The sequence below is a fragment of the Macrobrachium nipponense genome, chromosome 22 (assembly GCF_015104395.2).
Source record: "Macrobrachium nipponense isolate FS-2020 chromosome 22, ASM1510439v2, whole genome shotgun sequence".
In the NCBI taxonomy this organism is placed as follows: domain Eukaryota; kingdom Metazoa; phylum Arthropoda; class Malacostraca; order Decapoda; family Palaemonidae; genus Macrobrachium; species Macrobrachium nipponense.
This window is the reverse complement of record NC_087213.1, coordinates 54,241,451-54,254,697: the sequence shown is the minus strand read 5'-3', so window position 1 is coordinate 54,254,697 and position 13,247 is coordinate 54,241,451. Positions and strand designations below refer to the sequence as shown.

General features: G+C 34.0%; 2 protein-coding genes across 5 annotated transcripts in view; one reads left to right on the top strand and one right to left on the bottom strand.

The window, feature by feature from the left end:
• LOC135198662 (protein HGH1 homolog) overlaps nucleotides 1–5,059 on the top strand; it is a 67,051-nt gene extending 61,992 nt beyond the window's left edge. For both annotated transcript variants that reach the window (XM_064226456.1, XM_064226457.1), the window contains 5 exons: nucleotides 1,079–1,311; nucleotides 2,156–2,277; nucleotides 2,557–2,747; nucleotides 3,671–3,804; nucleotides 4,802–5,059. In XM_064226456.1, the coding sequence (XP_064082526.1) occupies nucleotides 1,079–1,311; nucleotides 2,156–2,277; nucleotides 2,557–2,747; nucleotides 3,671–3,804; nucleotides 4,802–4,949 (828 nt within the window). In that variant the 3' untranslated portion in view covers nucleotides 4,950–5,059. The remainder of the gene's footprint in view (nucleotides 1–1,078; nucleotides 1,312–2,155; nucleotides 2,278–2,556; nucleotides 2,748–3,670; nucleotides 3,805–4,801) is intronic.
• Nucleotides 5,060–5,321: 262 nt separating this feature from the next.
• Nucleotides 5,322–13,247, bottom strand: part of LOC135198661 (histone-lysine N-methyltransferase SETD1-like) — a 184,947-nt gene continuing 177,021 nt past the window's right edge. For all 3 annotated transcript variants that reach the window (XM_064226454.1, XM_064226452.1, XM_064226453.1), the window contains exon 20: nucleotides 5,322–12,452. In XM_064226454.1, coding sequence (XP_064082524.1) covers nucleotides 12,279–12,452 — 174 coding nt within the window. In that variant the 3' untranslated portion in view covers nucleotides 5,322–12,278. The remainder of the gene's footprint in view (nucleotides 12,453–13,247) is intronic.

Here is a 13,247-nt window from a genome sequence, read left to right as displayed (position 1 = left end):
GTGTAATTTATACTTGTAGGATTTACACGCATAAAAAGGATATTTTACCTGCAAACGTCGACTCATATCAATACATAAGAATATCACGAAAATAAGAAGGAAGAAGCAAATATCTGGACTCTCATCCACCGTGAAAGGGAATTATCAATAATCCTCACCTAAGGGTAAAACAGAGGCCTTGGTAGCATTACCATCGTCAGGGTTTGGAGTGGAACTGTCACTGACTAACAGCACCGTCGCAAATCTCACCCTTGTCCGCCAACAATGATAGCCAGATATCAAAATATCATTATTATTCTATTATCTAGGTCAATATATTGTAGTTTTTGTATTGTGCTGGCGTAAAATATCTTGGACTTGCATGTGGTAATAATTTTAATGCGAAAAAATCTGTTATAATGGCGGGAAAGGGCAACCGTACATATACGTGAATAGTCTTTGTGACAAAAAGTAGCCGAACGTATATATACGTGAATAGTCGAAAAAGGGTTAATGTTGTTACTGTAATGTGCCATTTGCTGTCAATATTGGTAGGGTTTTTAAAAAGTGTGTTGTCTAATTGTTTCCTGAGTCAGACATTTTATTAAATGCAAACCCACATTTTCAAATTACTTTTCAAGTGGACTATGCAAATTGTTATTTGATTCTGGTCATCTTTTGACTTGTAACATAAATTTTTTACATCTGCGCTCAAACCCTACAGCAATTAGCAGGCAATAAACCCATATGTGCATAGAGAGATTTTGCCACATTTCAGGCCAAGTCATTCTGAACTAGTAGTTCCAAAGGGTAGATTTTTAATGCTCAGCTTGTAATGCAGATTACTGAGATTATCCTCATGCAATTCTGAGCACAAACTTGGAACTCAGTTTTGAATTAAGAGGAGAGTTTTGATTTTAAAGTAGATTTTTAAAATTTAATAGAAATATGTAACAAGAACTTGGTGCAGTAGTTGACATTGTATTTCTCTGTAGGGCATAAATGTGTCTGGTTTGTTGTTTTATTTCATGTTTTTTGTATTCTCATTAGCTGTTCCATCGTCATGTATATACTTCATTTTTATGTATATTTTCTCCAGTGCATACAGGATAAGGAGTATCCTCATGCAGACTACGCTTGTGGAGTTCTCGCAAATCTTTCTAAACCCAAACAGTGTTGCCAGAAGGTGTTTGAGAGTCTTGACAGAGGGCCAGTCAAGTTGGAAGGCCTTGTTTACATCTTGTGCCAGATGAACTACAATACCAAAGGGGCCAAGCTCCACCTGTTAGCTCCATGCATCACAAATTTCTCTCAACTAGCAGATGGGAGAAGGTGAGTGGAGATTCTCAAGAACAGATTTATTGACATTTTTATAGCCCAGGTACTATTTGGAATCATAGAAATTCACAAAAAGTAAGAATTAGCAGTTAATAATATATATGTACGTAGTTGTTTTGGTATATGAGTTTTTGCATGTACAATATATATCTTTCATAAAATGAATGAATAAAAATGATTCATGTACAGTCAGAAATAGGCTGTAACGACCTCTGACAATTTAACTTTTGGAAATGTACAATGTTGTCGGCACAGGTCATTTTACGTGTCATTCAGCATCGAGCATACTTACCTTATGGTAATCTGATTTCTTTTGACATCATGGACTGAACTTGAATCTTGGAGAGTAGTAATAGATATTTTAATGTGCTTCAAGTGCATTTTTGTAGATTTTTTTTTTAATATTTTATGTGAAACAAAAGAAATATTTATGGCAAAAAACTTTAATATATGTGAATAGAGTGGGTGGGTTTTAAAAAATTGGATTGTAACAATTTTTTCCTTCAGTGCAATTTAGTACACTGATATTTTCCTTCAGGAATGGTCCTGGTGGAACACAACCCAATCCTGCCACACTAGTTTTCTTTTATTTTCTTGATGAGTTGCTAGTTATTGTAGACAGCAGTTCTCTTGCCACACCACATGCAACAGGAGGTATGTATTACAACAACACGAGGGCAGTGGGATGTGTTATAGATAAACAAACCATCTGCTAATCAAGTGTTGTTGGAAGCAGCCTATCTCAAACATGGTGAGTGCAGTATTGCATTCAGTATGTCATCTTCAAAGATATATTCTAATGGCCGGTGCTTCTTTCTGATTATTTTGAGTTTCCTAGGCAGATGATGGACAGAAATTCGCTAATGATACAGAGGCTTATTCCATTCATGGAGTACAAAGAATCCAAAGGCAGGCGGTTCTCAATCATCGCAGCGATACACAACTGCTGTTTTGAAAAAGGTTTGAGACTCATGTTGCATTCTGCCGTAGAAGACAAGAGACTCCGTTTACGTATATTTGCTGGCACTCTTAAAAATAATTTATTCATCTTCTTAATGGTGTGCTTTTTTTCCTGTAGTAGATAGAGCATTTAGTAAAGCATCAATCTGGGTTTTACAATTTATTTTATTATTTATTCTTGCCATTCAAATAATGATTTTCATCTGTCAGTATTGAGTTGTTTTGTTATTTTAAAAACACTGTTAATGAAATATTGAATGATTTCATTTTCTTTTCCAGAGAATCACTCATGGCTTATGGGTGAGGATATTGATATTGTACCTAGACTAGTCTTACCTCTCGCTGGACCAGATGTATATACCGTTGAGGAGAATGATTCCCTACCTGTGGACTTACAATACCTTGGTGATGACAAGGAGAGAGAACCTGACCCGGAAATCCGCAAGTTGCTTCTGGAAGCTTTAATGCAGGTGAGTGTTCTTGCTTAGGAATTTAGGATTGTAGTATTCTAATAAGATCCAAGGATTTCTCTGATATCTTTGTTTTTATTGTAGATAACTGTTTACTTTTAACTGTGAGTTACTATTATATTGTAATTTATTACTCGACCGCAAATGATATACTACTGTATGTTATTGATAAATACTTAACATTTCTCTTCATTCCTCATTTTTTATCTTTTTTATCATCTTCACTGAGTGATACTCTTTATCTGATTTTGGTATATGTGGCAACAGTTTATGGGAAAGGTTAAGATAAGGTGGAGAGAAATATAAAATACTGGGTCATTTGAAAGATGTTATTTTATACCGTTCCCCTTTAACTAGCCAAGAGGGAATGTCCAGCACTGTCACACTCCTTAATAACTTTATGTCGAGCATAAGAATTATGTGTCTTGATTTAGTAGTATAGTTCTTGCTTCTTATTAGTTATAAATAAAAAGTAGTGTAATCCCACCACCAAGAAAAAATTCAACTCCCTTGTGCTGGCCTTCGGTGTGGGGAGCAATTGTTATTTCCAGGGTATTAATATTCTGTTTTATTTTCATTTCTGTTTTTAAGGGATGTCATCATCTATTTATCTTGTTCCCAACTGTAATGGTCCACTTGTTCTCAGTTCTCATTCCGTTAAATAGTTTTGTGTAACAATTCTCTTATCATTAAAAAGGGAGTGTCTCAAGTTATAGTTTTTATGTAAAATATATAAACTTACATATTACAATATGTAAATCCATGCATTATTTGATTGTGCTTTAGATTATAAAATTTCCCTATTTCACAGTAGGCAGACCCCATTCCAAATCATTAACAAATCGTCTCCTTAAATCTAGTTATTAAACAAATTCAAGTATACGTATATCTTTGTCAATACAGCAATATTTTGCTCTCCACAGATGTGTATTACTCGTAATGGTAGAGAAAAGATGAGATCGCAAAATATCTACCTGATTCTGAAAGAACACCATACGTGGGAGACAGATCGCCGATGTATTATGCTAAATGAAGACCTTGTGAACTTAATCATCAGGTGAGCATTATAATTCTGTTTTTTCCTTGTGTTAGGACACTTCTTGATTTTTTGCCTTTAAAAAATTATTCCTTGTATCTGAGTTAAAGAAAAACACAAAAGCCGCCTAGTGTGACATGTAATTAATCAGAGAGTAAAATTAGAGCCTTTACCATACAGTTTTTCTGAGAGTTAATATAATAACAAACTCCACTTTAACAAGAATAATGCTCGTATAAATACTATGCTTTGGATTACTAATCCTTAAGTGCAGACAGTTTGTTATTCCAGCCTGGGATGGACATATATATTAGGCTAGTGACTGTTTGATTATGGCAGATTGCATCATTATAGGTGAACTAAAGTGACCTGTGAATGTTTTTCCAATTTACATGACCCTTGGAAGTTATCTTTTGTTTGTGTAATGTTAAAGTATAGACCTACTTCTCTTGATCAAATTCCAGGGTTTTTTCATGCGTGCTCTTCATTTTCTTACATTATCATTACTATGGGTTGTTTTGTTGTTTGTTTTATCTTTTTGGCTAAGCACTGGTATTTTTTAGTTATATATATTTTATATACCTCAAGTAGTGCAGTGTAGGCATTACTCATGGTTCTTTGCAGTATCCTTCTTACTTTCCACCGCCTCTCAACAACTATTTTCAGCACTAAATGACCTCATAGGTTCTTGGCATAAATTTTATATTTGCTCCATTATTTATGACGACAAAATAGTTTTATTTTCCATTCGATTTTCATAGGAGCTTTTAGCTTGGTATGATATCTGCGAGGTATTGATGTTTGCTTCATTTGAGTTTTACATCCATCTGTCATACTGCTTACCTTTAATTCTTGTCCTAATTGTAGCAAAGTGCATAAGTCTTTTGTCTGACACAGACGGAAATCCAACTTGGAGTATGCCACCTGGATCATTGGGTATGTCTTGGACACTCATGTTTTTCTTATGGATATATATTTTTCTGCTCAAAATTCCTGTACATTTGCCTTTTCATCTCAGGACAGAAGAAGAGATTGGGGTGGAAGACTTGTCAACTGTTGAGGTGTCTTCAGATCTGTCAAGAAAATTTTTGGAATCTGACAGAGAATATCTAGCAGGAGACTTGTCAGACATCAAGGAAATAACTGAAGATGTAGCAAAGGATTAGTACATAATTCATTTCTTTCTGAAAGAAGAGATTTTTAAAAGTTGAAAAGTTTCAAATTTGATGTCCTCGGTTGAAGATGTTAACATAATGAATTTTTATCGAAGTGTAAAGAGACTTTGAATTTGTTTTCCCCTTATTCCATCAGAAAAAAAGTATAAGGTACTTATGTTTACACTTGCCATCTAGCATAATTATATGTAACATATACATTACAAGAAGGTTCAGAATAACTTTCATAAGTGGAAGATTTCATATGAGGGGTTTATGACTAGTTTCAATATATCCTTATATGTTTTGGCAAGAAGGCCACATTACTGCATATTTTCAATATTTGAAGGTACTAACCATCCATGGGTCAAAGAAAACGAGGAATACAAAAGTACACAGTCTATTTACATATATACACATTACATTACAAAGAAAATTTAACACCTCCTGGTTTCAAGTGTTCTATTATTCATAAATAAGAAGTTTTCTAAAAAGTCACGAGAGTGCCACAACAGATCACAATATTCATACCAAACATGCAGTTTGTACTGCTGGGAAAACACTGGGAAAAACACAAGACTCTGTCTGAACGGTTCACTTCAATTACACCTACGCTATATCTGAATGACTGGAGGAGGCAAAGTAACGGTTATATCTCAAAATCTTTGCACAAACTGCATTTCCATAAACTGCCTGACCGGGTAGTTTCTCATGTAAACATGGATTACATGCGTTCAAACAAAGCCTTTAAAACATTTCTCTTCATGAACAGTTTACAGCTAACCATGAAAAAAAAAAGAAAAAAAAAAGATGTCCATTCTTTATTTTCTAGTCCCTCATAGTACTGAAGCAATGCACTAAAAGTTTTCTGGGGTGGTGGTGGAAGTCCCTTCTGACAATCTATTTTAGTAATACTTTCTGCAAAGGACTTGCCAGTCAGTCACCCACTACAGATATTATTAGGAAGAGGGACTAGGTAACTCGCTTGCTTAGAGCCCCTAGGGCTGGGAAACTTCACCTATAAAAGTAGGTCTTGTTATGTACACTTACTGCATCACCCATTAATGCCACGATGAATAACACACATTTTCAATAATGTTATAACCAAAATAATGAACAAAGCATTAGTCTATAGAATCTGGAACAGACTATCACATTTGAGACCAATGCAGTAGGAAAATCTTCAGTATGAAGAACACATTATATACATTTATGTATAAATATGCTTATTGAGGCATCAAAAATATTGAAATAAACTTTGACGAACAAAATGTCAAAGAGAATGATCTATATACAACAGTGGATACAAGGAACATAAAGGTCATCTATTAACTTAAAGACTCTGTGGCACTCGTATGAATCATCTACATTGTAAACATTTTCTTAGCAATAAAAAATGTCCATAAAAATGTCAATTTGTTATTAGAGTAGTATATACATTTACCTATACAAAACATTTGCAAGAGATGAAACGATGATTTTAGTCAAATGTAAATGGGAGACAAGGAGAATTTCGTGACACAACAACAGTCAAAAACTGCCTACTGTATCATTACTTGCATCTTGTTCAGGCTTTGGGATCCTTTATATAAGTGTAATTACCTGCGTCAAGCAAGCATTAGTAACAAATGTGTTTCTCAGGTATACTCTGTACATCAGCAGTCAAGTCTCTATAGAGTACATGGGGGTACACAGGAGAGAAAAAAAATCAATGTGGAAAACAGAATGCATAAGTCACGAATGAATAACTTTCCCAATATGTAATATTGATGGAAGATATTTATCATCATTCTATCCTTATTTAGTACATATTTATCATTCACTTGCACAAGAATACGATACACACAGCTACAGGGTGAATATGATTTTCCTGAAAACTTCTGTAACAGCCTGGAAAGATCTTTTACAACATTCAGCATTGCACAATACAGTTACCGTCTATAGTAATTATAAGTCAGAATCATTTCAACAACCACTTGCTGGAATTTAAGTCAAATGTCAGAAACAAACTAAGATAGATCTTAGAAATATTTACGAATGTAATCCAACAATACTGGAACAATTTTTATTTCATAAGTGCTACATATAAGCAACTGTAATTTACATACTGCCATGAAATTATATATGCTGTATCCCAACAGCTAATCCCTTCATCTCCAAAAAGTTACACATGAACACAAAAAGTTCAATATGGAAGAATAAAAAAATGTTGGTTACTTTGTCACAAAAAATATTAGGATTATTTTTCTTACTGCTCTTGAGAAAACTCTGCAGCTGTGAGATATTTTTAAATAATGTATGCTTTATATATTACTGCACTCCACTTCATTTACTTTTGTGTGTTTGTTCTTCCTAAACAACATTTCTACTACAATACATTGTTGTTATAGAACTTGATTCCATTTGGGTTTAATCGTAAAATGTTCATCTTTCAAATATTCTGTGCCCTTTAAATTTTTTTATTTACATATGGCTGAAAAATATTTACATTAACATGGCTCAATTCTAACAATTTTCTTGCTTACTACTTTCTTTTTATTTGTTCCCCACACTTAAGTTACCCATTTTCACCTTCCATGTTTGTGTTTACATCATCAAATTACCATTCACAATTTATTAAGTAGTTTGAGCTCTCATTCAATCCTTCTCATACCAACTCATATAAGGATGGACACTTTAAAAACACTTGCACACAAAACCACAGCAGTTACAAAGAGAAGTAATCATTTCCTTGACAGTCAAAAAAACCTAGGATAGTATTGGTCAATGTGAAACAAATCTGGCATAAATCGAACAGAAAAACAATAGCAGGCGCAACATTCTACACCACCTGGAGTGTCACTGACATCTAGTGTTTCTTCATTTACTACTCATCTGATGACCAAAGCTGCTAAAGTAGTATGTCTACTGTAAATGCAAATCCCTCTCACTCAGCCTTGAGCACATAGAATCAACACTAACCAAGAAAGTTGATGACAAAATTCAAAGGATAATACACAACAAAAAATTGTAAAATATTCCAAACTATGGGAAGGAAATAGATTGCAACTTTATCAACATGCAATAATCTGGTAACACCCAAAATTTTAAGCTATTCCATACCACACAGACTTTTCATACATAACATATACTATCAACATTTAATAACATAATTTGAGGAAGGGTTAGTTAAAATGCAAGAGTAGAATGGAGAAAAAGGAGAGAGTGAGAAAAATAAAAAGGGTAGGCAAAACCAAGATTTGGTGACAGAAAAGCAAACATGAAAAATTTAGTTGGGAATTTGGCAGTGTGATTGCTGCAAGGAAGGAGCAGATGTGAATGCAATACTATGTACTGAATGGAACAGATGGTGTATTGAGATCCTCACAACTGAAAACAAAGTGGATTAAAAGATTTTTCACTGTACATATCGTGAAGAAAAGGAGCATAAAAATGTGTGAGAATAAAGGCCTTACAAGAGAACTGTAACTTTATATTATAGATTAATTTAATGAAACCTTCGTCTCATTCCTAGAATTTCAGAAGGCTTGGCCAAAGATTTTAATTCAGAATGCCAGAATGCCAGCTAATCGTTCATGATGCTCAAGTTGAAGACAGGCAGTGCAAGGCGAGACCAAATGGATGGATTGAAAGCCTTTGAAAGTGCAAAAAGCAATGTGAAGGGGTTGAAAAATATAGAACTTTCTTATCTAAGACAAATTAGATTGTGAAGCTGGTATTGAAGTCAGTAGTATATTATGAAAAAGTAAAAAAAGGCCAAGACCTTCAGGAAAGAGACTGCTGGACTACAGTACATATTGGTAAATAACAGCAGCCTAAGTGTCCATACCAAAAATATACAATGAAGGCATGAAAATAAAATTCTCTAAGCACTCAAGACAAGGTTACTAAGAAAATAAAATAAAAATGCGCTGGGACAATCATACAGTTTCTGAAAGTCATACAGTGGCAAGACAAAGAGCGGCTGCAATGCCAACAAACCCACATTTTGGTAGCAACACGAATATGACAATGTCTGACCCTTCTCCCATCCAGGAAGGATAAACTACAGAGTAATAACTTCACTCAGTCTCTTGCAAATCTGGGATATAATCTATTCTAGTGGACAAAAGAGAGTACATAAGAATCTTGGCAACAACCCTTTGGTCCCAAATGTTACATTCTGCCTAACACCTTTTATTTATTGATATTTTTCAACTCAGCTGCTCAATTTCTTCACCATTTCCCATTCTTATTAAAAAAGCATTCCTCTTACGTGTCAATATATGCAACTTGGCTGTCTTGTTAAGCTTTCAAGTCCACATAAAATATAAGTGTACTGGTACATTTTCTGTAAATGCCACAGTTCATACAACTCTACTGAGTTACCACTATGTACTCTTGTATCGTAGGTTTTTTTTTTTTTACTTGGGTTTGACTTGCAACTTTCAAAAATACCACTGATTTTGAGAAAATACAATGAATGAGTTACGTCATACAAATAAAATTAAAACATGCGCACACATAAATACAGGCATACAAACAAATGTCTATTTCAGGACTCCAAAAGTGCATTTAAAAAATTAAGTTACAGCATTGTATACACCAGCTTGTATGAAGTTCCCTAACACCATATATAAACTGTGTAAATAATGCCAATTAAATAAAATATCATTGGTGGAATACTAGACCTGATCACTGCAGTTTGAGAGATATACTGTAGTAGAGTGACACAAAAAGGGGCAATCATTATCATGATTTTCTTGGAAGAACTGGAGATTTTTAAGCTTTCAACTTTATAAGGTGACAAACTTTACAGAGAAATATATATTTGAATAAAGACAACAAAAAAACTAAAATACATACTCAGGTAACTTTAGAAATAAAAAGAAGAATAAAATTACAAGAGTTCTTGTAACCCCAGTAATTGTGCAATAGCCTAGCTATTAGGGAAAAAACTTGGTTACACTAACTTACTAATTTAACGGTCTTATGAGAAGAAAAACCTAGAGCACAAACAAATCTTCCTACAAGGGACCATCAACTTATCAACATGATAGTGCAATATGTATTAGCTAGAATGCCAGTGATGGAATCTCTGAAATGACCCAATGGTAACTGCCAGAACAAAAAGTTTACACAAAAAGCATCCATCACATTACAAGAAAAAAATGGACTTTCCAAAAAAGGACCTTTCAAATACATACAGTCATGAAAATAAAGTGGAAAAAATGTTAGAAACCTGGTTTAATGCTCACATGTAGAAAGAAAAGTGCAGCTCTCTTCTAGGTGTTATAGGTCTCTTTCTCGCAAGTTATAACCCAAACCACAAAATCTAATCAACAGATCTGCCAACACTAAACAAAGATATGACAATGAGGTATCAGAACATGATAAAATTTTCCTTTCATAAGCACCCTTCAAACTTAAATAATGAATGACATCTTTTTTAAGGGCTTTATAAAATATGAAGGCTTTTACACCTAACTTTTAATAATTTCTTTTTAAATTAGTTTTTTACTTCACTTGTGCTCTAACATTACCATACTTCACTTGTTCTCTAACATTAGCAAACATAAAGTACACTAACAGCAATGGTGATCATATAATAGCCAGAGAACATCTTGGTTCTGGTTTACGTGACAATTTAAAAGCTGCCATAAAATGGTGTGCCTACTTCAAAAAAAATATATCAAGTAAATTATTCATGACAGTTCAACACTTGATTTTGCTGCAATGATGGTAAGACAATGCATTCTGCTTTCTTTCAAAATCAATTTACACATCCACACTGTTTTCATGAAAAACTTTTAAATAATATATATTTCTCTGTGCTTAATAAATTAACTAGACATAGGCTTCTGAATTAAAATATCACTTTTAAAATAGTGTTGCAAATCCCCACCAGGAAAAATACACGTTTCCCTAAGATACAACACACTAATCTAAGTTGTTAGGTAGAATGTGAGTACAGCGTATGCCTCCTATGGTAAGGCTAACTATATAGTAATCTTTTTCAAAAAAACTTCTTAAGAGTGCTTGAATAACAGTCAAATTATACAGCATGACTACACCAACAAATTTAACATACTGCTCTTGGAACGCCACGTTTAAACTTTTTTTTCTCTCAATGACTGTGTTAGAGAAGTGAAATTCCTGAACATGGAAATAATGCTCCTATCATTACCCAAACAACAAACAAAGCCCACAGCATTTTTCTAAATACACTATTGAGAAATTTGAGTTGGGAAAGTTAAATACCAACTTTAAATATCATTCAAGAAAAAAATAAGTTTGAAAATATTCTCATTTAGATATATAAAAGATTTACATATCTAAAAAGATAAAAAATAAAAACAACTGAAATTTCATGCATATTCTTTGGGCAAAAGACTCACATATCTTATAAAAACCGTGATCATAACAACACGAGTGAATATTTTGATTAGTACATGCAAAGCATAGGCAGAAATGAAATGATCACTCAAGACTGACAAAGCTCACCTCTTGTAAGCTTGTACATGACCAGTTAGTCCATCGGCAAAGTGGAATTTTCTTCCTGTGGTAATAACTGAAAATGTGTACATTTATAGCACTACCACAAACCAATTACTTATGGCTGTCTAAATCCCTCAACATTTCCTGTAGCTCTCCAAAATAATAATTAAAAAACCTACACATCAACTGAAGTCTCCCCTCAACATTGTAAATAGAGAATATAAGAAAAACCTTGGCTTACATCCTTACGTCATTCAATACACGATGAAAAACTGAATGCTCACCCTCACCTGAGAATTCCATTTACAAACAGACAATGTACATGGACAGGATTGCCTACAAGAAAAGTAGTCATGAAGTAAAGTCATCAAATGAAGATGACAGTTCATACTTGAAATATTTTCCAAGTAAGAATTTGTACTGTCTAATATAGCAACAGACAAGTCCTTCAGCCAAAAAAAAAAAAATAAAAAATAAAAATTGTACTGCAAGGATCATCACTCATCGTCGTTATTTCCAACACTTCTCTCAGTTGCAGGTAACGTCCGTAAGGTAAATAATAGCAAATATAGCACAAGGTACTGAAATCTCATTACTTCGGAAACTACAAACTTTTGCTTGTGCCCAACATGTCAAGACTACCTTCCACATAACTAATAATCGAAAGGCATTCCTACAATAATCTGATAAATGACAGGACGCAAATAGTGATACAGAACAGCTCAATGACCAGTGCAGCTGTCACACTGCAGATCAATAAACAAAGCAAAATGATACTTGTACCTCCAACTGAAGTTCACTATTTTGGGTTATATAATTTTCTTCCAGCTCTCCAGTTCCTGAACTCCACAGTACCCTCACTGCTTAATTAAGCGTGCCTTTGCACTGCGCAGCTCCACACAAACATACTATCTTCTCTTCTTCGATGGGGAACTTATAATCGTAAGTAATTTCTTCGCCACACGCAATCGGCTGTTTGGAGTAGATGACTATCTTCTTCTGAGTTTCAACAGTGATGATCTTTGCATAGCAGTTTGGCTGAAATGAAAAAGAAAACATAAATGGTTTACACTGTGGTCCAACCACTATGAAGCCACATCACAAAGACTGGAACACATATAACGTGCAGTGGAATAACGAAGGATACTGAACAGTCCACAATATTACAATGATATTCACCTTTGTTCAATTTCCATGGGAGTCCTGTATCTTCATACAACTATACATTTCAAGACACATACAGTAAACACACACTTATTATTCTTACCAATGACATTCTGTATACATAACAATTTTACCATGAATTAGATTGAGACAACTGAGTCCTTGAATGAGATTTGAAAATTACAACTAAGTAAAGTTGAAGAAGTTTGACAGCTCAGTAAGAATATACCAAAAGTGATAGATGAAAGTAAATGGAAGAAAGCACCAACTAGTGTGCCACACAAGGCAAAGCAAGTAGTACTCCCTTAAGGGGCATGCACAAATAACAAATGTACTGTAATTATGCTGGCACAATGAAGAAAGGACATTCTACAAGTTTTCTGCAACATATTTTGCAATACCTATTAGTTCCCAGGAGAAAAAGCTACCGCACCTTAATTTGGAAAAGGAAACCAAAACTAACAAGGATGGCTATCCAGCGATCTCTCAAACAACGGCTTTCTTGAAATTCATTTAATCTTGTATTCCTACTTTCCACATAATGTTTAACAGAAAATTATACTACCAGATATTCAAAACTTGTAACATTCTATTGAAGAGACATTGCTTTTCAAAATCAAATATACAAGGATATGAAATACAAAATTTGCTGTTACATAAATGAACAAA